The 23,268-nt window shown below is 48.6% G+C and overlaps 9 protein-coding genes across 9 annotated transcripts; 6 read left to right on the forward strand and 3 right to left on the reverse strand.

Moving 5' to 3' along the window:
• Window positions 1–1,739: 1,739 nt before the first annotated feature.
• N7481_005860 (Zn(II)2Cys6 transcription factor) lies at window positions 1,740–4,109 on the reverse strand (the record flags this gene model as incomplete). The annotated part of the gene is made up of 4 exons (XM_057265079.1): window positions 1,740–1,999; window positions 2,076–2,554; window positions 2,614–3,306; window positions 3,373–4,109. 4 exons carry the CDS (start codon window positions 4,107–4,109, stop codon window positions 1,740–1,742), a joined length of 2,169 nt encoding a protein of 722 aa, XP_057122799.1.
• Window positions 4,110–4,808: 699 nt separating this feature from the next.
• N7481_005861 (putative oxalate/formate antiporter) lies at window positions 4,809–6,153 on the forward strand (the record flags this gene model as incomplete). Its single annotated transcript, XM_057265080.1, has 3 exons — window positions 4,809–5,046; window positions 5,103–5,195; window positions 5,246–6,153. 3 exons carry the CDS (start codon window positions 4,809–4,811, stop codon window positions 6,151–6,153), a joined length of 1,239 nt encoding a protein of 412 aa, XP_057122800.1.
• Window positions 6,154–6,833: 680 nt separating this feature from the next.
• N7481_005862 (uncharacterized protein) lies at window positions 6,834–7,182 on the forward strand (the record flags this gene model as incomplete). The annotated part of the gene is made up of 2 exons (XM_057265081.1): window positions 6,834–6,946; window positions 6,996–7,182. The coding sequence occupies 2 exons, from the start codon at window positions 6,834–6,836 to the stop codon at window positions 7,180–7,182; spliced, it is 300 nt and encodes a 99-aa protein (XP_057122801.1).
• Window positions 7,183–7,892: 710 nt separating this feature from the next.
• N7481_005863 (M20 family metallo-hydrolase) lies at window positions 7,893–9,434 on the forward strand (the record flags this gene model as incomplete). Its single annotated transcript, XM_057265082.1, has 4 exons — window positions 7,893–8,059; window positions 8,115–8,432; window positions 8,486–9,304; window positions 9,356–9,434. 4 exons carry the CDS (start codon window positions 7,893–7,895, stop codon window positions 9,432–9,434), a joined length of 1,383 nt encoding a protein of 460 aa, XP_057122802.1.
• Window positions 9,435–10,105: 671 nt separating this feature from the next.
• Window positions 10,106–12,376, forward strand: N7481_005864 (putative diaminopropionate ammonia-lyase; the record flags this gene model as incomplete). Its single annotated transcript, XM_057265083.1, has 1 exon — window positions 10,106–12,376. The coding sequence occupies one exon, from the start codon at window positions 10,106–10,108 to the stop codon at window positions 12,374–12,376; it is 2,271 nt and encodes a 756-aa protein (XP_057122803.1).
• Window positions 12,377–12,502: 126 nt separating this feature from the next.
• N7481_005865 (sialidase family protein) lies at window positions 12,503–13,801 on the reverse strand (the record flags this gene model as incomplete). Its single annotated transcript, XM_057265084.1, has 4 exons — window positions 12,503–12,934; window positions 12,996–13,044; window positions 13,094–13,210; window positions 13,269–13,801. The coding sequence occupies 4 exons, from the start codon at window positions 13,799–13,801 to the stop codon at window positions 12,503–12,505; spliced, it is 1,131 nt and encodes a 376-aa protein (XP_057122804.1).
• A 1,415-nt stretch (window positions 13,802–15,216) lies between these two features.
• N7481_005866 (alpha-L-rhamnosidase) lies at window positions 15,217–17,847 on the forward strand (the record flags this gene model as incomplete). Its single annotated transcript, XM_057265085.1, has 3 exons — window positions 15,217–15,302; window positions 15,358–16,021; window positions 16,078–17,847. The coding sequence occupies 3 exons, from the start codon at window positions 15,217–15,219 to the stop codon at window positions 17,845–17,847; spliced, it is 2,520 nt and encodes an 839-aa protein (XP_057122805.1).
• A 2,053-nt stretch (window positions 17,848–19,900) lies between these two features.
• Window positions 19,901–20,113, forward strand: N7481_005867 (uncharacterized protein; the record flags this gene model as incomplete). Its single annotated transcript, XM_057265086.1, has 1 exon — window positions 19,901–20,113. One exon carries the CDS (start codon window positions 19,901–19,903, stop codon window positions 20,111–20,113), a length of 213 nt encoding a protein of 70 aa, XP_057122806.1.
• A 489-nt stretch (window positions 20,114–20,602) lies between these two features.
• Window positions 20,603–21,589, reverse strand: N7481_005868 (uncharacterized protein; the record flags this gene model as incomplete). The annotated part of the gene is made up of 3 exons (XM_057265087.1): window positions 20,603–21,006; window positions 21,101–21,358; window positions 21,454–21,589. The coding sequence occupies 3 exons, from the start codon at window positions 21,587–21,589 to the stop codon at window positions 20,603–20,605; spliced, it is 798 nt and encodes a 265-aa protein (XP_057122807.1).
• Window positions 21,590–23,268: the final 1,679 nt, after the last annotated feature.

Raw genomic sequence — 23,268 nt, forward strand, 5'->3', positions numbered from 1 at the left:
TATGTATTATAGAGTCATCCCTAACAGATTAATCAATGTATATATTCTACAGCTATAGATATTGCATAGTAGAGCTATATCCTAGAATATCACCTCTTCTCTACATTGTGATCCTCGTGCCTAGCTCGGTCATGCGGGGGACTGAGCACTTCCGTTGCCCCGGGGGAACTAAGGAACTATGACCATGACTATGCACTTTGGGCCGCACCCCCCCGGCTTCTTGCTTCCCTCGGATTGGACGCCGCCCCGTTCAAATGGAATGGCTAGATTTCTCATGAGAACCTTTTGTCCGAAACGATCACCCCCGCGGTTATCCCTGGCACTTTTTCCAGAGGCAGAGAGCTGGGCCAAGCCCTTTGTTGGGAATCCCGGTTCAACGTCATTTCGTTTTATTCCCCTTTCCCCCGATGACCGAGGGAACTGTCTTTTGGTGTCAGATTCACTGAGATCCCCCCCAGACCCAAGACTCCGGATAAACCTAGCAATCGAAAACCACAGAGACAGGGAAATTCCAAGATCGTGTCCCCCCCGAAACCCCGTGTAAGCAGCTCCCGATCGTCACGGGTGCGGGGGGGGGGGATGAGTAAGCAGCATTGAAGTGCAAAGTAGGCAAAACACTCCATTGGGAGCGAGCCGCGCCGGTTAGAAGTTTAATCTCTCTGCCACCGAGCCCGAGTGACGAGTCCGAGTTGAAAATCCACTCATTACAAACACCTGGCAACATCTTCAATTTATCAATCATGCCCCTCTTCCGCAAGCGCGCAAGGCTTTGCAAAAAAAAATCATATACCACTACTATGTACACTCAAATCCAGTCCCCACCCGCTGCACCTGCATCAAACCGGTGAAAGGTCCGGGCTGTATCCGTACCACCACACACCCACGCTGGGAGCCACCGGGATTGTGGGGGTGGGAAAACGGAAATTGGTCGAATGTGGGACCAAGGGGGGTTTCGTGCCTGGCAGCTCGTCTGCACACCACGGCCAGGGGGAACACTTCAACCGGGATTACCGGTTGTATGGCGGATGGACCCGATGTCTGGATCTACGTCGCCTGTTGCCTCCCGGCTATCGGGCTGGACCATCCGACTTGCACTCACACTCAACGTACTCGTATCGCGGCATCGCACGGTAGCAGACGGTGGACTGCGCCTAAACGTTGATCTGCTACCCCTCCGTGCGACTGTAGCATGTGAGGCCCGCGAAGATCAGTGGGAACCGTCTGGACCAAAACTAACAAGTTTAATGCCCACCCGACTCCAAACTAATCTCATGCTAAACCCAAGCTAACCTCCTTAAACATAATAGCGCATGCAGTTGCTCTGCACCCTGCACCGCGTCTCACCTTGCTACTCCTGCCGCTCCACTCATCCCACTTGGCCCCAACAGAATCTGCACTGCGTGCCACTTTCCATTGTCCATCCCACCGGTCACAAGGGCCGATCATCCCGTTCGGGAAGTTTGAAAACACAAATTCGCTCGACCAATTGAATTCCCGCGGAATGCCGTGGCTAATTGCGATTACGGAATCCGGACAGCATGTTCACGTTCTCTCCATGCGAACCGCTGGTTCCTTTGCTCCGCCCAAATATTGGTGTGGATGGACTAGCTATCCACCCCGAGAAAAAACCGTATTATCTCCAGCTCATCTCCAGCCTCAGCCTGCCCAAATCTGTACGCGATCGCAGTGATTCGGCTGTCCCTACCCCTTCCAATGCTTACTTTGATTACTACCGCGCCTTATGATTGGTCAATTGTACACTCAAGAGCCTCCTTGACATGTTGAGGAAGGAAAAAGTTCCGCGCCAGCCCGGTCCAATGTGGACCATCGAGCCGAACAAGCGCGAGATTCAACAATTCGCAGCCTTGGCTCTGCCCTCGCAATGCTTGTCGCCACATATACACCAATCTCCGAGCTCGTAGCGCGTGTTCCTTGGACGGTGCCTGTACTATCAATAGCATCATGAAGCTAGAGACGGTAGCAAAGCCTACCCGCGACCCTATCCAATAATTAGCATAAGTAGAAATAGAAATTTGGACTGTGAAGAAAGAAAGAAAAGTCTAAAATCCACCTACATGAGTACCAAAACCCCGCTAAATCACTACACGCCATTCTCATCACTGACCGCAGCATCGTCGCTGCGCAATTCTCGGCCGCCTTGAGCACCGCATTCCCGGCACCATGCTCATCGGACATATCAATCGCAGGCACAGGCTCAACTTCACTTGCCTCAATTATCTGAGTGATGTAATCATCAACCATATTCGTAAAGGTGATCGGATCCTCGTCTTCCTCGACTAACCGCGGCGGCGCAGCAGACCGGACCATTGGTCGAAGCAACGAGCGAAAGATGAAGATTTCCAGTAAAAGATATGAAAAATGGAGGCAATGAGATCGCGGTCCACTCCGATCAATCGTCGCAAACAATCGATTCTGCAGTCTGAGCTGTGGCGGCAGAAGTGAATACCACTCTTTCAGCTTCTGGAGTAGACCCCGAGCCGTGTCGAGAGATGCGTCGAAATTCGACGAGAGTCGCTGCGATGCACGAAGAGAGCTTATAGTATTTAGTTAGCTGAATGAATAAGGAATTGGAAAAAAAAACTAAATACTCACAACAAGCGAACCTGCACTTCGTCTGCTATCCTCGATAACCGCGCGAAATGCTGAAACTGCCTGACATGCACTACATCACGCAACGACTCGTCACTCGGCGACAACAAAAAGTCAATTTGCATCTGGTCGATTCGAAAATCATCATCGTCGAGATCTGTCACGTCCCACTCATCTTCTCGAATATAGGGCGGTCGGCCCATCATCAGACTGCGCCATTTATCCTCCGCATAGACGGCCCACCATAATCGCCGGCGTAGACGTCGCTCCCAGGCTGGGAGACCCATAGGTCGACATTCTAGCGTGAGGCCTAGGGATGTGGCGAGGCCGACTAATAGACCGACGAAGGACCAGACGAAGGAACTGTCTGCCACGGCACTTTTCTTACCTTCGCTTGGTTTGTGGAGGTAAAGGAGTCCTGCTTGTAAAGTGGCTAGATGGGGTGTATGTAACTCCTCAAATAATAGTTCGAATACAAGACGCCAAAGTCTGTCTGTGGATGGGGCGGAGTAGGCATATACGATGCAGAGGTACTCGTCGAATTTGGCGAATGGTTGGGCAGAGGCGTAGATTGCTGCGAGGAGGTGCACTGGTATTGTCTGTAGGACTTTTTGCTCTGGGGCGGATTGGGATGATGACAGTCCGTATTGAGAGCGCGATATAATGGGCAAATCTGGAAAGATAAATTTCATGAACCTGGTAGTCGTTTGGTCTTAGTAATGAACAGTATTGATGAATCTGAATGTGAAAAGAATAACTCACAGCGATACCAGCCTCTGGCCGCAATCCAAAGGAACGAGAGAATTCAGCTCCTCACGAGCCTGATTCCTTGGTGCAAATTTGGTTTCATCTTTTGTTTGTTCGTATAATTGGTCTGCTGTGACCAGGAAATGGACCGGAATCTTTTCCTCGAGCGGTACTCCACCAGCATTACGAAAGTGAACTTGATGGAAGAGAAGAAATCCGTGATCATCAAACTTGCAGTGCCGTAGTAGCCAAGGATCTGATTCTCCCGATGCCCCGATGACCTGTGATGAGAATCCCTTCAGCTGATCTAGGGTTTGAATGGCTTGCGGCGTTGGCCTTTCCGGGAGATGATATTCAGGCTGAGAAGGGAGGAAGAACTCATCAACGGATGTTGAATTCAACTCCGGCTGAATATCTGGCTCTGTAATCGAGAAGCCTGAGGCTTCGGTGGAAGTCGTAGGATCATTTTGGTCCTCGGTAGGTACGTTGTTTGTCTCGGGCAAGATGGGTACGGCTTCATGGGCAACCGACGATGGTCTCAGGTCTGGCAATGCAGATCGACGAGGCAGAACAAGATTGAAACTACAATCCGAAGATGCAGCCTCACATCTCTGACACGATTTGTTTCCTTGGGCCTCGCATCGTAGCTTCTTGCGACGACACTGGTCACACGGCGGGTGTCGTTTTGATCGGTACGGGCGGGAGGACTTTGGATGACGATTCGATTCACTCCGAGTTAAGAGTTCCGCCATGGTCGCAAAGAAACAGATCAATACGAGATCGCCGACCGTAGATAACTAGCGGCGAACTGTTGATGTTCATCTATTTTGATTAGGCTGGGGAAATTGTTCCTGAGATAGAATGAGGTTCGCCGAACGTGTGGGTTGATTGGGTGGGTTGATTGGGTGGCGTTTTTATAAATTCGGGTTCACTCAAACGGCCTCGTTCGTAGTATATCCTTGGCTATTCAAAAAAAAAAATTTCACATTCTGAAAGTTAGTCTGGTCTGAACCGAGTGGCCTGACGCGATGCGGCTTTCTTGAAGACAAGGATCCACCTGAAGAACAGAGATGAATGATAGAATGCGATGATAATTCTGGTCAATCAGACGTCGCATCCGCCGGCAGTTCTTATCTGTCGCCAGATTAGCAATCATTTGGGCGGCGGATCATCCAATGAGCGATCAGTTTCGCCGAAGCATAACCCCATCGGCAGTATCTTGTTAGCGAAGAAATGTTCAAGACCGAACATAGATGCTTCGGGCCGAAAGGTTCACCGAGTTAGTCTTCAATAAGCGATTCATAAGCTATCTGACAAGATGTTTGCAAGGTTTATAGTCTTGCCAATCCCCTCTACTTACAGTAGTGGAAGAAATACATTTGCAAGTTCTCAACTGCCACTCTAGATCATGCTAGACCAAAAAGCCCCGCATCCCAAAGGCAGAATCGAAAATGAAGAACTGCAAGCTTCCCCCCGATAATGACGACTATCCCGAAGGGGGGTGGAAAGCATGGTCGGTTGTGTTCGGGGCATGGTGTGCCATGATTCCATCCATGGGGTTATTAAATAGCCTCGGGATCCTCCACGCATGGACCAGCACACATCAACTTAAAGATTATTCCGAGTCCAGCATTGGCTGGATATTTGGCGCTTATGGCTTCTTCCTATACTTCGCAGGGGCCCAAGCGGGTAGGTGACAATCCAATTAGCGTTGCATGGTTTTTGTGCTAACTATACGTGGCCAGGTCCAATTTTTGATGCATACGGGCCGAACTATGTCATCATACCAGGTTCGTTCGGCATGGTGATAGCTCTTATATGTTTCAGCTTCAGCGAAGGTATGCTGCCTTCAAATCATATTCTTATGAATAACTTCTAAAAACTACAGAATACTACCAGATATTTCTTTCCTTCAGCGTGCTGGGAGGTCTTTCAGCTTGCACACTCTTCACTCCAGCTGTTTCTGCAGTTGGCCATTGGTTCAATGTGCGAAGGGGTTATGCTACAGGCATTGCGTGTACGGCGGGTGGCATAGGAGGCGTAGTGTTCCCCTTGATAATCCTCTTCACAGCCCCCAAGATAGGATTCCCGTGGGCGATCCGAATCATTGCACTGTTATGTGTCGTCATGTGTACCTTGGCATGTCTTCTCTTGAAGACCAGGTTACCGGCGAACCTCAAATCGGGTGCTATGGTCGATTTTCGTGCCTTGAAAGATCCCCACTATGCTGTCACTACTATCGCGGTTTTCCTGGTGGAATTTGCCGTTTTTATACCTATCACGTATATTTCAACATATGCCATCCATGTTGGAGTCGGCGACACGATCTCATACCTACTCATCGTCTTCCTGAACTTGGGAGCAATCCCTGGGCGCTTTTTACCCGGCTTGATAGCCGACCGCTTGGGTCGTTTCAATGTCATGGTGCTGACATCATTTGTCTGCGCCATCTTGACTCTCGCACTGTGGCTGAAATCAGGCGACAATCTCGCCGCCATCATCTGTTACGCTGTGTTGTTTGGCTTCTGGAGTGGAGCAGCAATCAGCCTGACGCCAGTGTGTATTTCTCAGGTCTGCGCCACGCAGGAATACGGTAAAAGAAATGGGACCACGTTCACGATCGTCAGCATTGGAACCCTTACGGGAATCCCCATTGCAGGGGCGATCCAGCAGCGTGACGGAGGAGAATACGACGATCTGATCATATTTGGCGGTGTCCTTTATCTTGCAGCTGCAATAGCATTTGTTATAGCTAGAGGCGTTTGCCGTGGGTGGTCCTTGAAGACAATATTTTAGAATAGACTTAGAAATCCAAGAATGAACTACGGAGCTTCCGGGCAAGGAGAGAGAGGGAGAGAGCTTACAACTATGTCCCAATTAATAGTCGCGCCTTACTGACATGTCGCATCGTATTCAGCCACCGATGAGATGTCGTTATGTAACAATTTCCTCGCCCACCTTTCCTTTTTACAATGGCAGCGCCGATTAAGGAAGGTTGAGACTATGGCCCGATCGTGGCAGATGAGCGGGTCGCCAATCACAATGCGATGTCCTGATCGGTGAAGGTGCTCGACCCTATTTCCCACGGGAAATTAAATACACTGCTTAGATTTACTAGCGATCGAGGATGAAATCGGCGAAGATTCGATCACCGATAGGGAATTAGGTGGCCAGGGGCATGGACTTCGGCGCCCGCCGACATACTTCTGTGTCACACAGGCTCCACCCCACGTCACCTTCATATGCCGATCTAAATCTACAGACCGAAAATAATTTTCCGGGGAAGGTATATGAAAGAGCGAGGTTCCCCGGATTTTTCAGAAAAAGATCAAACTACGTTCTGTATCTCAAGAAAAACTAGAGATTTCAACTTGAAGTTCACTGTGACAACACAAGGACAATATCTATCAAGATAGTATATCAAGTCTTGGCAACCATTTCGTGCCAATAACAGATCCGATCCACACACACCAAAAATGTCTGGACAAGATGAAACCAAGAGTCTGAAGGAGAAGGTGCTGTCAATTCTGCCAACGCACGACTCCTCCAGGACGAAAGACTTCGATAACCAATCCGTGAGAACATTTGAGTAAGGTGTTCGCGATTATAGTGACGTCATGTCCTCTAACCCATCACAGTGATGCATCTTCTAAAGGTTCAAGGGCGAGAGCAACAAGTCAAACAGCGTCAATTCCATACAACGGTATTCTTGCACCTGAGAGAGACCTATTCAGAAATATTGACCATTCCCAGGAGATCAGTGCTTTGGCAGTTGCTGCCGCGGCAAAGGATATGCCAAATAAGGAGTTCAATGGAGGATTTTGAATGTCTTTTGTGGAAGGGAATGATATATCGGAGTTCTTTTTTGTTTCGGGCAACTTTTATTCATGACTTGGGATATTTGGATTACTTGGGATGTGTTAGAGGGATATATTCGGCTGGTCTGTACCTACTACACTCAAGGTTGTATCAACATTCGCTATACCACCGGGACGATTGTCAAATTGAACATCAACACCTTTTTTTCACGGAAGAACGAGAGGCTTCAGAAATTATAGTCCCAGCAAAAATGTAGACAGAGTGATTCAAATGCGGCTGAACCCATTCCATCGGCTCACGAGGGTTGGGACACAATGAAGAAATTTAAGGGTTCGCAGATGTCGCGGGAAGGCGCCCGAGCCGAGGGGGGTCCGCTTTTGACGCCCTCCGCCATTCACTTTCGATGTTGGCCGAGTCCATCGGAAAGTACTCGCCAACTCCTTTCAACCAGCTTGGTGGGCCTAGAAGTTGTCTTCCTTGCTCTATCCACTCTTGTCAGAAGAAGGCGTTCGTCCAGTCCCATTTACTGCTCGTTAGGCGTTCGACGACCCGGCGGTCTGTCATAAACTCCGAGTCTCGGCCACATATAGAAAACAACCACTGGCAAGATCACGGTTGTCGACACTGTCACGCTCCGTACACTTTTCCATCCCGTCACATTTCACTTACTACTAGTACTATTAGTATTCTCGGTGTCCAGTTGACACGTCTGCATAATGTACGGAGTGACACGCACGACACGCGCCTTGCGCTTCAATGCGACACGGGCATTTTCATCCGCTCCTCGAGTCCATGCCCCGGCAGCGCTCAAAATCAATGCCGATCGGCTTTGGGAGACCTTGCATCAGACTTGCGAATGGGGTGCAGCTCATCGTTATGGCGAGTATGTGCTTCCATCCTCGGTTATACCTATCGCCAAACCACTTACAAAAATACAGGAACTCAACTGATACGGGCATGGCTCGATTGACTCTGAATGATGACGATGCACGTGTGCGACGTTGGTTTGCCGATGAGGTTCAAAATCTGGGATGCACTCTTTCAGTTGACCAGATGGGCAATATGTTTGCTCGGAAATCTGGCAGTCTGAAGTCTTCGGCCCCGATGATTGCAATGGGAAGTCATCTCGACACTCAGCCTCGCGGCGGGCGCTATGATGGTATCTTGGGTGTGATGGCTGCATTGGAGGTCCTACGTACGATGAAGGAGAACAATTTCCAGACTAATTACGATGTTGGCGTGGTGAACTGGACAAAGTATGTTCTGGCCGATCTTTAGTCTTTGCAACTTTTGCTGATTTGAGATACAGCGAGGAAGGAGCGCGTTTCCCCAAGTCCATGTGCTCCTCGGGAGTTTGGGCTGGCGCTATTCCTATTCAAAAGGCATGGGACCTCCGCGATATCCACAACCCAGATGTGTCTCTCAAGTCAGAGCTTGAGCGACACGGGTATCTTGGTGATGTGGACTGCTCCCCGAAGGGATACCCACTTGGCGCACACTTCGAGCTTCACATCGAGCAAGGTCCTATTCTCCCTGCTAACGACTGCAAAATTGGCATCGTTCAGGGAGCTCAGGGATACAGATGGCTAACTTTCACTATCCATGGCAAAGACGCTCACACAGGAACTACGCCTTTTGTTAATCGCCACGACCCCTTGCTTGCGGCATCGCGAATGATTGCCGCCTCAAATGACATTGCTAAGAAACACGATGCCCTGGCCTCCACCGGTATCCTTAGAATTCCTTCAAACGCGTCTACAAATACCATTGCCACTGAAGTCACCTTCACTCTTGACATTCGCCATCCGGATGATAGTGTTGTTCATATCGTTCAGGACGAGTGCCTCAAGGCATTCGAGGCCATTGCCTTGCAAGATGGAAAGGGAGTAACGTATGACTGGACTCTCGACACAGACTCCCCTGCTGTCAAGTTTGACAAGGACTGCATTTCCTCTATCAAGGCAGCCGCAGACAACATTGTCGGCCCCCAGAAGTCGATCTTAATGACTAGTGGGGCTGGCCATGATAGTGTCTACACCAGCAAACACTGCCCAACCGCCATGATTTTCATCCCTTGCAAGGACGGCGTCAGCCACCACCCTACGGAGTATTCCACCCCTGAAGATTGGTAAGTGAATCACGACCTCGGGCAAGTTCTCAATACTAATTTCTTTATTAGTGCCATTGGTACTCAAGCTCTGCTTGAGTCAGTTGTGCATTTTGATGAATCCCGTGCAAACGAGACCCGCGGGATTTAATGGCGAAATATAAATAGGAACCATTCTTCCAAATATTAAGCGACATTATATAGCTAGAGTAGAAAATTCAATAGAGCAATCACTTATTTGTGAAGGGCTCAAAAAGAATGTTTCCCAGGTGTAAATTTATCAGTAGGTCCTACTATGTGGTTAATTATTAGACATCACACTTGAAAGCAGAGGAAAAGTGAAGAGACAACCCACCCTACAAGGCTAGGCGAAGTCGAGTCTAAGTCGTCTTTGCTTCAAGTTTATTAAGATTTACCGGAGATTTGTATTTGCTGTACCTAACTTTTCTCTCGTTCCTTGTTGTCCTCTGTCTTCATGATTTTCTAGATGTAATAACTAATTTTCCCAAGTACGCCCTGGGATACTCGAATAACCGACGGACCAAAGGGTGTTTAAACAAGGCGTCCTTGTCATCGAAATAAGCCCAGAATGTTATTATCCGAACCATAGCCATCCACGGTTATGAAAGGGGGGTTTTTCTTGTGGCGAGCTCCACCCCGTCATGTTACCAGAAGGCGTGTGTGTAGTGGGATGTCACTGAAAGACTTTCCCCACCACACCGAACGTCCCGCGACCGTCGTCAGATTTAATTGATTAACGACCCCCTCGCCTGGTGGTGAAATTCAGTAACAAACACACGACTCGGTCGGAGTTCATTTGCTATGACTTCAAGGCGATCAATCTATTTGAACCCCGCTGCCGCAGATGAGCGCTTCAATCTTGCGCTGCCCGCCGGCGCAGCAGAATTCCACCAATCGCTTCCCAACTATGCGCCAACTCCGCTAGTCTCTCTTCCCGAGGTTGCGACTGAATTGGGCGTTCGAGCGGTACTTGTCAAGGATGAGAGTAATCGCTTCGGACTCCCCTCCTTCAAGGTGCTGGGTGCTTCGTGGGGCTGTTTTCGGGCTGTCGCGCAAGAGCTTGGACTGCCTCATACCGTCAACCTTGACCAGCTCTCGAGTGAAGCTAAGAAAAATTCAATCACAGTGGTGACAGCATCGGAGGGCAATCATGGACGAGCAGTTGCATTCATGGCGCGCTTGCTGGGAATCAGTGCCCAGATCTTCGTGCCCAGCTCTATGCCGGAAGCCACAAACAAGCTGATTTCTTCGGAGGGTGCCCAGGTAGTTGTCGTGCAGGGGTCTTACGATGATGCGGTGCAAGAGGCATCGGATCGCGCATGTCAGGGAAAAAGTGCACTGTTGATTCAAGATACCGCATTTGAAGGATATGAACAAGTTCCCTCTTGGATTGTGGAGGGGTACTCGACCATGATGAACGAAGTTGAGAAACAAGCATCCGAAATGGGTCTCCTTCCCAACGTGATGATCACTCCGGTTGGCGTGGGTAGCCTTGCCCACGCCGTAGTTAAATATTGCAAGTCTCGAGAAACACCTTTATCTGTTGTCGCTGTTGAGCCCGACTCTGCTCCCTGTCTGTCAGCAAGTTTGCAGGCCGGCAAATCAATTACCGTCAAAACTCCTTCTACCATAATGAACGGTATGAACTGTGGGACTGTTTCTTCTACCGCTTGGCCGGACTTGCAGCGACTTGTTGACGCCTCCGTCACAATTTCATCCTACGAAAGCCACCGTGCCGTGCAGTATCTGACATCAAAGTCGGTTCCGGCTGGCCCTTGTGGTGGTGCCTCCCTTGCTGCTCTTCGGCATTTGATAACCGACCCAAATGCCTCGTTCTTGGATAAAGACTCTGTTGTGGTGCTTCTGAGTACAGAAGGTGCCCGCGAGTACCCTGTCCCTCGAGATGTGTCCGGCGAGGATTCCGTGGCACTAACCCAGACACTCACCCAAATCAACTCATCGAATCCCACGCTGTCCGTGGAAGACGGTGTAGGAGAGAGTGAGATTGCCGACTACCTTGAGGCATGGTTTGCTCATCGTGATATCGAATATCACCGCGTAGAGCCAGTTGCTGGACGGCCGTCTATCGTCGGTGTTCTCCGTGGAAGTGGAGGCGGCAAATCGTTAATGTTCAACGGCCACATTGATACTGTCAGTCTCACGAGTTACGAGACAGATCCCCTTTCAGGAACTATCCAGATGAAAAACGACCAGGAGGCGGTATTTGGACGAGGGTGTCTTGACATGAAGGGCGGTCTAGCGGCAGCACTTGCCGCTGTTGCATTGATCAAAGCCAGTGGCCAGGTGCCCCGTGGTGATATTATTATTGCGGCTGTTTCAGATGAGGAAGACGCTTCTCAGGGAACCCGGGATATACTGGCCGCTGGATGGAGGGCAGATGCAGCAGTTGTTGCGGAACCAACTTCTCATGTCATTGCCACGGCTCACAAGGGATTTGTGTGGGCAGAAGTCGATATCCTGGGAGTCGCAGCTCATGGATCCGATCCAGCTGCTGGTGAAGACGCAATTCTTCAGTCATGGCGTTTCTTACAAGCACTTGAGCAGTACCAAGCCCAACTGCCTGTCGACGACCTTCTGGGTCAAGGATCGATGCATTGCGGTTTGATTAAAGGTGGCCAGGAACCTTCTTCTTACCCTGGAAAATGCACCATTACCATCGAGTTTCGTACCGTTCCGTCACAAACTGAAGAGTCCATCATTGGCGATTTATCTATGATGCTTCGAAAGATTAGCTGGGATGAACCGAGCTTCAAATACACCGAGCCACGCGTCACAATGTCTCGCCCGACCCAAAAGCTAGATATCAACCACCCTTTCGTCCAGAAGGCGATCACCTGTGGAACCACTGTTTTCGGTCACAACAACAAACCGGTCGTTCAGAGCATGCCTTTTTGGTGCGATGCAGCTTTCCTTGGTCAAGCTGGAATTCCGTCAATTGTCTTCGGTCCTTCTGGCGAGGGCCTACATGCGAAAGAAGAATGGGTTTATGTCGATAGCTTGCGACAGATGGATGAGATATATACCCTTTTAGCTCTGGAATTCTGCTCATAAACTCGAGCATCTTCTTGAATATATGTAACTTCGAAAATTGGGATTCCAAGGTTGGGAGATTGTTGAATAATCATTTCATCTAGACATCGAAACTTCTAATGCTATTCAAAAGTTCTACTATGGCATTCAAAGTACGTCCTTCAAGTCCATCACTGTGGCAGTAACCGTGTTACTATTTCCAGACAAGACACCTGCTCCGTTCACAAGCAAATAGCGCCCATTGCTACCCTCCAAGACTCGGAGTGAACGTGTGTAGCTGTGTCCCTCGGGCGACTCGATCTCTGTCCATTCACCCTCGCCCAGGTTCTTGTTGATGAAGAGAGTACTCTGCGTTCCCGAACTAGCAATGAGAGTTCCATGCTTGCCACCGTACGAGGTCCATACAACATATGGCGAAGAAGTGGGCTTCGTGCCGCTTGACACAACCAGCTTATGGTGCTCAGCCGATAGGAAATCCTCGGGATCAGAAGCGATGCGGTAGTAGAGAGGGAACGAATAAGATGACGTGTTAAAGAAGGAGCCGTATTCGTAAATGTAGAAATATTTGCCGTTCGGTAGCTAGAAAGATGTCAGTATTTCTGTTCAATATTTCATTTTCATAGGAGTCGTTTTTACTTACCTTTGTCACAATAGGCATACCTGGTCGATCGGTATAAGTAGGGTAGGCGCTGGCGAGCTGTTAGTAAACCTTTGAGTGAGAGGCTTCATTAGTCTTACACATCGTCGACAACATCTCCCCATTCCTTTAGGTCGGTTGAAACTTGGTGGACCAGCTTTTGTCCATATGTTGCATTGTCTCTTTGATCAGAGTAGTAGCAAATCAACTTGCCGTTGCTGTCGAGTAACTAATTTAGAAGAAGGCCGAAATGATGATCAGGGGTGAAAAGCTTACCGGGCAAGCAAGAAGGGCTCCCAAACAGGCGTTAATCCGTTATCTGGAATAGCCTCTCCACCAGCTGCGATGTGGCTCACAAACTTCCAGGTCAGGCCATCATCATTCGATGCGTACAGATCAATATTCGTAGAGGAAAGATCGGTGGGAATGCTGCTACCGGCCAAGAGCAAAGTGCCTGCTTTGAAAGAACCAATGCGCTCCGGCAGGTAATACAAGAACGGTTGATAGCGGAGTCCGAATTTACTAGCGGTATCCTGGACCTTGGAGATCTCTTTCCAAGTCTTGCCGTAGTCCTTCGAGCGGTAGATGGGGAAGTAGACCAGAGGCGGCTCCGGAGAGTAATTCTCCCACGTCGCAAGAAGATCGCCGTTGGGAAGCTGTTCATTGCGTGCATAGAGTGTTCTTGGAATATTGTAGTCGGAAGGGGGCGAGAAAATGGTCACATTGTTAACGGCACTTGGAGACTTGGAGTGAGAGATGGTTGCAGCATGCGCGGCGGCGGCGAGCGCCAACACATTTAGGAATTTCATAGCCACAAGAGTGCGTTCCAGAGATTGAAAGTATAACAATTGTTTTCTTTTCTTTCGTTCTCACTGGGATCCATTGATGTGGCTTTTAAATCCTCAAATTTGAGAGTACTATCGTCAACCCACTGTGCGACTCCGATCATCCCACCGGGATTGTCCTGATTGTAGACGAAGCCAAGGCTAATTCCGGTAAAGTCTAGTTTAGCAACTCATTTTCCATCAATCGCCAACGAGAAAGGCGCCACATAGTAAACGCCTTGGCAAAGAGCCCCTCCCTTGAAAAGAATTAGCAAGCCTGCGCGTGTTTTCTTTCGGCATTCTCCTGTTTTCTTCCAACTCGATCTAGTTCGATTATCCTGAAAACTCATCATCGACCTCTGAGCAAAAAGCAGTAACAGGCCAAACATCGCGCCTAGTGTAACAAATAATACAGAGGAGGTGCGGAGCCATATCGTAATAAACTCACAAAACCATATTAAAACATCTCGCTGCAAAAGGGTCCGACTACTGCCAGGCAGCAGTGCTTCACAGCCAAATTGTCCTCATCGCCTGGTTTAACTCTCGCTCCCAGCCCCTCCTGTCCCGATTTCTTCAGCATTGCCCAGCAATTTCCCCGCAATTTACCCGACACGCCATTGCGCCCACCTCGGGTCACATCACCTTCACAGCCCGCAATCATTGCATTATTTGAGATATTAGAATTTACCAATTCTATCCCAGAGATACACATAGGGTGAAACGGAGCATACTTTTGCGAGGGGCAAATGTTTTTACATCTTGCTGAACTTTCTCCTCAGTTGTTAGTTTTTTCTATTAGTCTTTGGTCAACCTTTGCTTGCTAGGTAAACCATATCATTCAATCCTTCATATGAGAGTTTGTAAGTATCAATCGTTCATCATGGCAAAGTTATCATAGAAGTCGAAAGTTTAAATCTTCTCATGCTCAAGAATGGTAAATCGCCTTGGTTTTTTAAGCTTCATGACGGTTCTCGGCATGGTGATTCTCGGAATTGCCGACCGGAATGTGGAGAGGGGTTCAAGTTCATGTTGACCCGACCCACCTCGACCTCCCTCCGACTTCATTTTGCAGTTCAGTCGGGATAGAGAGCCATTTCAATTTCAAGAACATGAGTAAAGATGTAGCTGAAATATATTCAGTTCAACCACGCAGAAATTATACTCTTGCGTAGTCAATCATTCATTGTGAAGCAAAAGTTGAAAATCGCCAAAAAGCGTCTAACATTTGGACGATCTTCTACTTTTAAAATGCATCAATGGAATTACCTCGGTGAAAGATCACCCGAACTCCACATGTACCAAGATCTCTGTGTATGAAGTCATGGTTTAAAGGGGCATCCATGGTTGGAAACCCCTGCCCCTGGTCAGCCTCCAAGGTCTTCAACCAAAATCAAATTTCGATGAAGTTCAAATCGATCCTAGGCGTATATGCCTGGAGTCAAAGTTTTATTTCGCTTTCTGAAGCTGCAGCTGTGAACCAGCCACAGTGAGTTTGATCATTCTTCCGAACTTTGATTGCTATGGAAAGCTGACATTCCTAGTGATTTCACTCCGAAGTCATTTATTGCAGCGCAAGAAGTAAAATGGCCAGAGACCCTTTCTTCGACTCTAATTCTCAACTCCGAGTCTCCCGTTGCAACCATTGATTATGGGACAGAGGTTGCTGGATTTCCGTTCTTTGAAATAAGCAGAATAGATGGCCCGGTACAGATTGAAGTAAAGTATAGTGAACCGTACCATGGGCTGCAGCACCCATGGGGAGATGGGCCCTACACTTTCTCGACCGGCCTCTCCAACGCGTTTCGAGTTGAAACCTTCAATATCACCAAGACTGGAAAGCTACAGTCTCATTTGATACAAGGCGGCCAGCGATGGCAATCTATTCGTTTGATTGCCGGACAGAGTGTTTCATTCACTCGTGTTGCATTCGTACCCACTGTTAGCGACATCGACCCCGAGCAATATCCAAGCCAATTTCACAGTGACAACACATTATTCAATGAAATCTGGAAGCTCGGGGCAAAAGCAGCTGGCCTCGCATGTCTCGAGAAGGGAACGCAGGGTCCCGTTTGGACAATCGATCCTGCGAAGGGTGCATTGGTACAGAGTATGAGGGCTTCGCCAAACTTCGAAACCGGATCGTTTGAAAACTACACCCTACAATTTGAGACAAAAATTGAAAGAGCTGGTTTATGGTGGACAGTGGTAGGCATCCCTTTTGCTAAGTTTGGTCATCCGAGTGCTCACCATTGCGGGAACAGGCCCAACCTATGACATACGGATCTGGGCTTCAGCTTTTACTCACAGGAGAGCTGCCCAAGGATACTACATTTGCAAATACCAATACAACTCTCACCCCCGCGAACAGCATTCTATTGGCGAAAGGATACGGCTTTGTCAACCAAACAACCTTGGACACACTTCTACTAGATACATTTACCGTGCCATTTGATGTGCATGAAAAAGAATGGTACAACATTACCACCGTTCTCTCGGGTGGAGATCGCATTTCTGTTCAGATAAATGGTAAGAAGGTATTTGATGTTTCGCTTGGTGATTACTATACAGGGGGTTCAGTTCCACTTAGTGGTGCCATTGGTTTTGGCGCTTACCAAGACCAATCCGCCTGGGTTCGCAATGCCAGACTCTATGACAGTGCGAATAGTACTCTCTTGTACAAAGACAGTCTACGTGATAAGGGAGCATCTGCTCGATATGGAAATCAAGCGAATGTGGCGACCGTATGCCTGGACGGGCCTAAACGTGACCGCATGATCTGGCTGGGAGACTTTTACCACACCTCCCGCATTATTGGCGCGAGCAGCTCTCGCTTCGATCGGTCACGCGACACGATGTCTTTCCTTTTGGATACCCAGGCCCCTAATGGGGAGCTGAGCTATGCGGCTAGTATGGGATACGACCCATCGACCACCATTGATGCATTCACTACCGGAGGAAAATATCCTGCCTTGGAGGATTACCAGATGCTTGGATTTTTGGGCTTCTACCACACTACTAAGCAGTCAAACGATCTTCAATATGCCGCTAAAACATGGCCTAAATGGCAGAAGCAGCTTGGATGGCTACTTACGACGGTGAATTCTACTGATGGGTTGGTTGATTTGGATAGCGCCTTTGTGGGTGCCAACTCAGGTGGTTCGGCTGTGAGCTGCCTTGCGGTTGAAACACTCAACGGTGCTGCCGAGGTCGCTGCAGCACTGGGGCACAGCTCCAATGAACTCGAATATAAGAGATCGGCGCAAAGGCTGGCTCACTCCATCAACAAGCACCTCTGGAATGATAATCTGGGCTCATACTCAACAAGCCGATCGTCACACCAGGACTTTGGCGTTTCTGATATTGCTTGGTGCATCACTTCTGGAGTCGCGAATTCAACACAAAAGTCGAAGATGGTGTCTACAAAGGTACTGGGAAGGCTCAAACTCGGGCCCGGCTACAAAGCAGACACCACTGTTAGTGCTTTGGATCCAGTCGTGTCAATCTCGCCCAACACAAATGGCTTTTTATTGCCTGCACTTTTCATGAGTAACGCCACCACCGTGGCTAAGGATCTTCTGGTCTCGGTATGGGGACCAATGCTTCACAAGATTGGCGAAACAGGCATTGGGAACGACACCACGTCCACAGGCGCCAGCTGGGAGTATCTTGCGCTTGATAAATCACCTGGTTTATCACTCTTCACGAGTCTCGGCCATCCGTGGGGCGGAGCAGCGACTTATATTCTAACCGAGTGGGCCACCGGCCTGCGACCAGCGGGTGGCCCTGCAGGATTTGGATATAATGAGTGGCTCTTGGCGCCAGAAACTGGCGTGGAGATGGGGTTAAAGAAGTCGAGTGCGAAGGTGGTTACGGGATCAGGAGACATCTTGTCGGTTTCATGGGAGCTTACGGGTACATCCCTTCGTGTAAATATTGATGCACCTCAGGGTACCACAGGAACTGTCCAGTTTCGTGGAAGTTCGAAAACATTTGTTGGTGGGAAGAGACAGTCGACTATACTTCCCTTTTAGATAGGTTTACTCATGGAGAGACCACAAATTCCAGGATAGGTGTATCAATTCATGAATTTCGAAGATAGGCTACTCCAATCTAATAATTCATCGTATCTATAGCCATCGATTGGCGTTCTTTAGGTTCCATGGTAGTAAATCGGTCTCTGAACTTGGGTCCAGAGATGTAGTCAAGATCTGGTAAACATGAAAAACTCGCTGGATGAAGCACCGGTTATCCAGTGGTCAAGATACCTCCCTCCCACGTGACGTAGGACAGGTGGATACCCGGGTTCGAATCCCGGCCGGTGCATCTTTTTTTGCTCATTGCATTCACATCTATCGTGATGATCTAGGCAAACTGCATGTCTGTGTCACGTCCTATCTGATGCTATACAGAAACCCTAACACTTTTACCCGATGGACATGGTCTAGTAAGAACGGAAATTTGATTAGACAGCACTCCATACCTAGTTTAGAAACAGACACGGTGACTATTATCGAGGACCGTCAAAGAATCGCTTGACATGGTCCTGAATGTCGTAGTTTTCAGCATGTCACTTATGGATCTTCTAGGCAGCTTGCGGTGTTGTGGTTGTGATTCTTTAAGCTCATCAGAATCCGCTTGTGGGTGCTAAAAGAACCCAGATTGGTCGTGAGACTGTCCCAGTCCCAGAGACCGAAAGAGCGCGTTGCTCACGGCGAGCTTGTCGGATGTAACGGGAACGTGGGATAGTATGCGAAGGGGGGGATGGATAAATGCAGTGATACGAGTGGTAGTGAGAGGGCGATGAGATGAGAAGGGAAGCTACTACTGAAGACATGCTGACTGGGTAGGAAACCACAACCCTGTAGGTGCGCGAGCACCTGCCGGCAGGATGACAAGTAGTATAATATCTACATCTCTAATAACTTTGTGATATACGACACTACTGACATACTAGCGCCAACTACTAATTACTTAGTGGCCCTTAATATACGTCTTCGAAAGCTATTCATACCATACAATTGTCTGTGTCCAAATTTGTAAAGAGAACAGTTGTAATCTTGGGACGGTGCCGCCCTGGCAGGAACAAAATGGGTCGACTGCCGCTGTGGAGGCCGTACTAGTACTTTACCGCCCGGTCGTGATAATCAAGAAGCAGTTTAAAGTATAGTTGAAATTTCTTTTCCCGTTCCTTTCCTTGCATCCCTCAGGGAGCGCAGTATCTACCCCTTTCGGGCGAGCTGACGTAAGCTAGAAACAATCAAGTATAGCGCCGCGCAGATCTTCATTAGGCGTAGGGGCTATTGTTCAGCTTCCCTTCTTTATTTCATTTTTGCTCTCCTAGCTAGTTGCAATATACTACTCAGCATATGATAATTTCACCTATGCTAGACCAATCGGTTTCAATAAATCACTGTGGGAAGCCGCACAGCCACCGGTGGGCGCCATTCAGATGGCCAGTAACCTAGTCGAACCCACGTTTGGCGGTTCATTATTCGTCATTAAGCGTAGTGGCTCCTCATAGCGCCAGGTGCTGCCGAATCTATATCACCGCGATTGAATTTAGCAAGGCTCTGCAAGGGAATCTCCGAAACTCCGAAGCATGAATCAAACCAGCTCGAAACCACTCTTGTGAATGATTTGGCATTCTTGAGAGCTCACTGGCTTCGGATCACACACGCCAAGAAACGGCGTGCCCGTGACCTGTAGCCTTTTTGATCGAATCTAAACACTCATTGGACCCTCTTCCGAGATAGGAGCGGACCATATAGTTGTTCGAGATATAGCACGAGGCTGAAGTTAAGGTACCATAGTCATAAGCGCGCAACTCCTGGTCAATGATCACTCTTTGGGCGGCATGATATTCCTGATCAAGTGAAATGAAGCACAAAATGGCCCCCGCATAGGTTCTTCAGGCGTCGGTCTGTAGTATCAGCCTTGCCTCGATCTATTGTTCCATGAAGACAAACTGGGCGGACTCATTTCTATATAAGAGACAATGAATCTCAATTCCCAACTATTCTTTTTGGTCATACTATATATCAGCAATTCTTCTCAATTCCTTAAACTTGTTCTTATCTCGTAACCATGATACTTGGCGCAACCCCGCTGGAACTCCTCGGCGTGAACACAGCCGATGCCGAGCGATATAACCCGAATATAGCCTCGCCAGCTCCTCAAGCTGAATCCTCGCCAAATAATAAGACCGAGCCATTATCACCCAAAATCAAAACCGAATCTGAGCCCAAGAAACCTGCAAAGAAGGTGGCTAGCCCCAAGGTGAAGTCCTCACCGAGCTAGAGCCATACTGGTTTCATGTTATCGATATCACGTCAACTTTCGGAACTTCTTCAGAAATGGGTGCTTTATGGGGAATGATACTTTGGTAAGCTCGCAATTCCAAGTTTCGCCGCCTGTCATTGACTTATATTGGATGTTAGTAGGGCAGCATAGACGAATACGTTGGTCTTGCAAATCCTTCACTAAACCAGTCAACGAAGAGCAATTGGGAATTAGTCAAAGAATCCAGGGACTACACATGGCTATAGGGAATATCTAGTAGCTGGTTAGAAGTTTACTGTTCTTGTCGCATCTTCGTGTATACATCGGTAGCATAGTGCATGGTAATCATTGACCTTAAGAGGACCCCGAACGCTTTGAGGTAGCTGTAATGGCTGCCATAGATAACTGGTGACAGTTGTCTACGGTTTGTAGAACGGTCAGTACGCGGTCCACCAAGCGCACGTTTGTAAAATGAAATTTCGTCCATTCGTTGTAGTCTTAAATATTTCATCCAACAGTCCGCCACTCTTGGGTATACCAAGCTCCCAGGCCCAACGCAAACAGCACAAGGCTACCATCTCGCACAACATCTTTAAAAAGCTGGATAACCATGCCAATCCCGCCTTGTTTCCCGCCCGTCAAGGCCCGGCCGCTTGTCAGAAGTACCTCTCCGGTAACGAAAATCAGGAATGGGTTTTGTGCCGTAGCAGGTTTGGGGGGCGGGCTGCCGAATGTCGCAACTGACGCTCCGATGATGAACAATAGGTAAACCGCGACTCCGATCGCAAAGACTATGTGCAGGCCCTTCCAGATACGGGTAGCTTTCTGTTCCTGATGTGTCGGCTGTTGGGTAGCTGCACCGAGCATGCTGGCGAGGAAAGGTGGGAGCCCAAGGGCAGATGCGATCGCGCCTGGGTTAAGGCCGGGTTGTTGTTGGCCAGGCATAGCGCCAGGAGGAGCACCAGCACCGGGGGGGAGGTCCGTTAGGATCCCCAGGCATGGCACCCAATAGTGAGTTGAGTAGTTTTATGGTAGGGTCCTCCATATCATCGCCTTGCTGGCCCTGCTGGCCCTGCTGGCCCTGGCCTTGTTCGGAGGCCGATTGCCGAAGCATAGCGCGGAAAGCTTCTTGTTGTGCTTGAAGGGCCTCATTCGACGGCATGTTCATGTTGGGTTGCGGTGATGGCGAGGGTCGATTTTGCGGCACTGGCGAAGGCGAAGGGGAGATGGCGAGCTGTGGGGATGGTGAGGCCTCTTCTTGACCTGTGATTAATGACGGCCATGTTAGTGGTGTGAAGGCCAACGTGCGGTGGGTTCGTTTGCGAAGATATCACTTCACCAACAGACTTAGATCATACCTGACTGCGGAGTGCGACCACTCAAGCTGGTGATCTTGTCAAGGCGTGCTGAGCCTCCCTCCTTGATTTTGGCCTCACGACGCTCTCGTCGCAGACGAGAAGCCCGCTGGGCTGGCGATTCCTCTGGCGTCGACATAGGGAAGGTCTTCAAGTGTCTAGCAGAGTTGCGGTGGTCAACTCTAATGTCCGGTATAAGCGCGACCGTAGAAGATGCTTTCCCAAGGTTGTGTCCATCGGTGGTGGTGGAGGTGGGTCCGCTGGAGTGTGAGCACCGTGGCAGTCCCGTGGTGATAAGAAACCTCACCCGTTATTTATCATTATCAACTGCCACACACCTTACAACCCAGGGAGAAGTAGTAGACTGTATTAGTAGACTGTATTCATTATGGTGGAAGAACATCTAGCTTGTTGAATTCAATCATTTCATTGTAGCCGGGCTCTTTCTACAGGGAAAGACATTCAATGCATCCAGAACAAGCCGTTCTCATTTTTGGATAGTACTAGAGTTGTCTCTTTCCAATGTTGTATGCCCATGGCAAAAGGCATAGCATGGTACATTTGAGTGGAAGTTGATGGCTGGAGCGGTGAGAAAGTTATGGCAGACCAAACCCTTGGAAGTAGAACGAGGAAATTGAAGCTTAGTACGAAGATGACGATCCCGACTCTATCCAAAGCATAACCTTGAAATGTATACATAGCGAAGGCAATCGGGACGAAATCAAGCAAGGTTTCTTCATATACCTAGACAGTAGCTATTTCAACCAAAATAGTGTTGAACTTCGTGGTAGCAGAGCTACTGTAATCCTCGCGTACTGTTCAATATTCAACATTGATGATAGGGTTCAAGTTTGAAATATCCTTTGTTTGTAAATTAGTGGTAAAAGTCGTTATACAATCACAGGAATTGTATATCGATCACCCTACTACTATTCGTCTTGCCGATCGGTACATAGTTATCATCATCTCATGAACTACTATGTATGACATCGCCAACCTGGCGGCAACCTGAATGAAAGAAAGATCATCACAGATCACCCCTATGATTAGCCTACCCTCAATTGATCATCCAATAAATGTGTGGTCGGTGTAACTGATCTGATTCAGGGCGCTATCTGATCGCAACGATCGACAGTTCAACCTATTCGTTAGTTCACGGACTAAGTGTCTGGGCTACGCGACCGAGCCCCTGAGAGCGAGTTTGACTTTGTGCAAGGGTATAGTCTCCAAAATTCCTATGGTCTGGGGATCTTATCGAATGTTAGACTTGAATTGAAGTCATACATGCTGTAAACGAAGGCGTAAGCTCTGCGGTGACATCATGGCTTGGATCCCTCGTAAGACTCGGAGATAATCAATCAATCGCGCCCATTGCTCTAGCAATCGATGTATTTTCTAGGCTGAATCCTCTCTTCAAATGTATGACGATTAAAATGGTGACAGGGGAGTGTGATATTCACCAAGTTTCAAGTTACATGTAGAAGACAAAACTTGCTGAAATGAGCTCCAGTCTTTGCCAAGAGTGGGATTCCGCCGCTGTGGACGGAAAGAGCAACAGCACAGCAATAAAGGTGGGGAAATCAAACTTCCATTGGGGCTAGGTTGCAGATCTCGAATTGGTCATGAATCAAGTCCAATTAAATTTCAGGTTCGAGAGTGTTGTACATTATGTACCAAGAGGCAGCGTCATGGCAATTCCAGGGTTCCGCCCGATGACGTCGTTCTGGGGAGAGCTTCCCAGCTCCAAGTAAGATCTCGGTCTCTTTGCTCTGGACACCACTCTTTTTTTTCTCAATTTCTTAGTTTCAGCATCTCTGC

The sequence above is a fragment of the Penicillium waksmanii genome (assembly GCF_028829765.1).
Source record: "Penicillium waksmanii strain IBT 27052 chromosome Unknown utg000005l:1.0-5232799.0:1.0-5237142.0, whole genome shotgun sequence".
Lineage (NCBI taxonomy): Eukaryota > Fungi > Ascomycota > Eurotiomycetes > Eurotiales > Aspergillaceae > Penicillium > Penicillium waksmanii.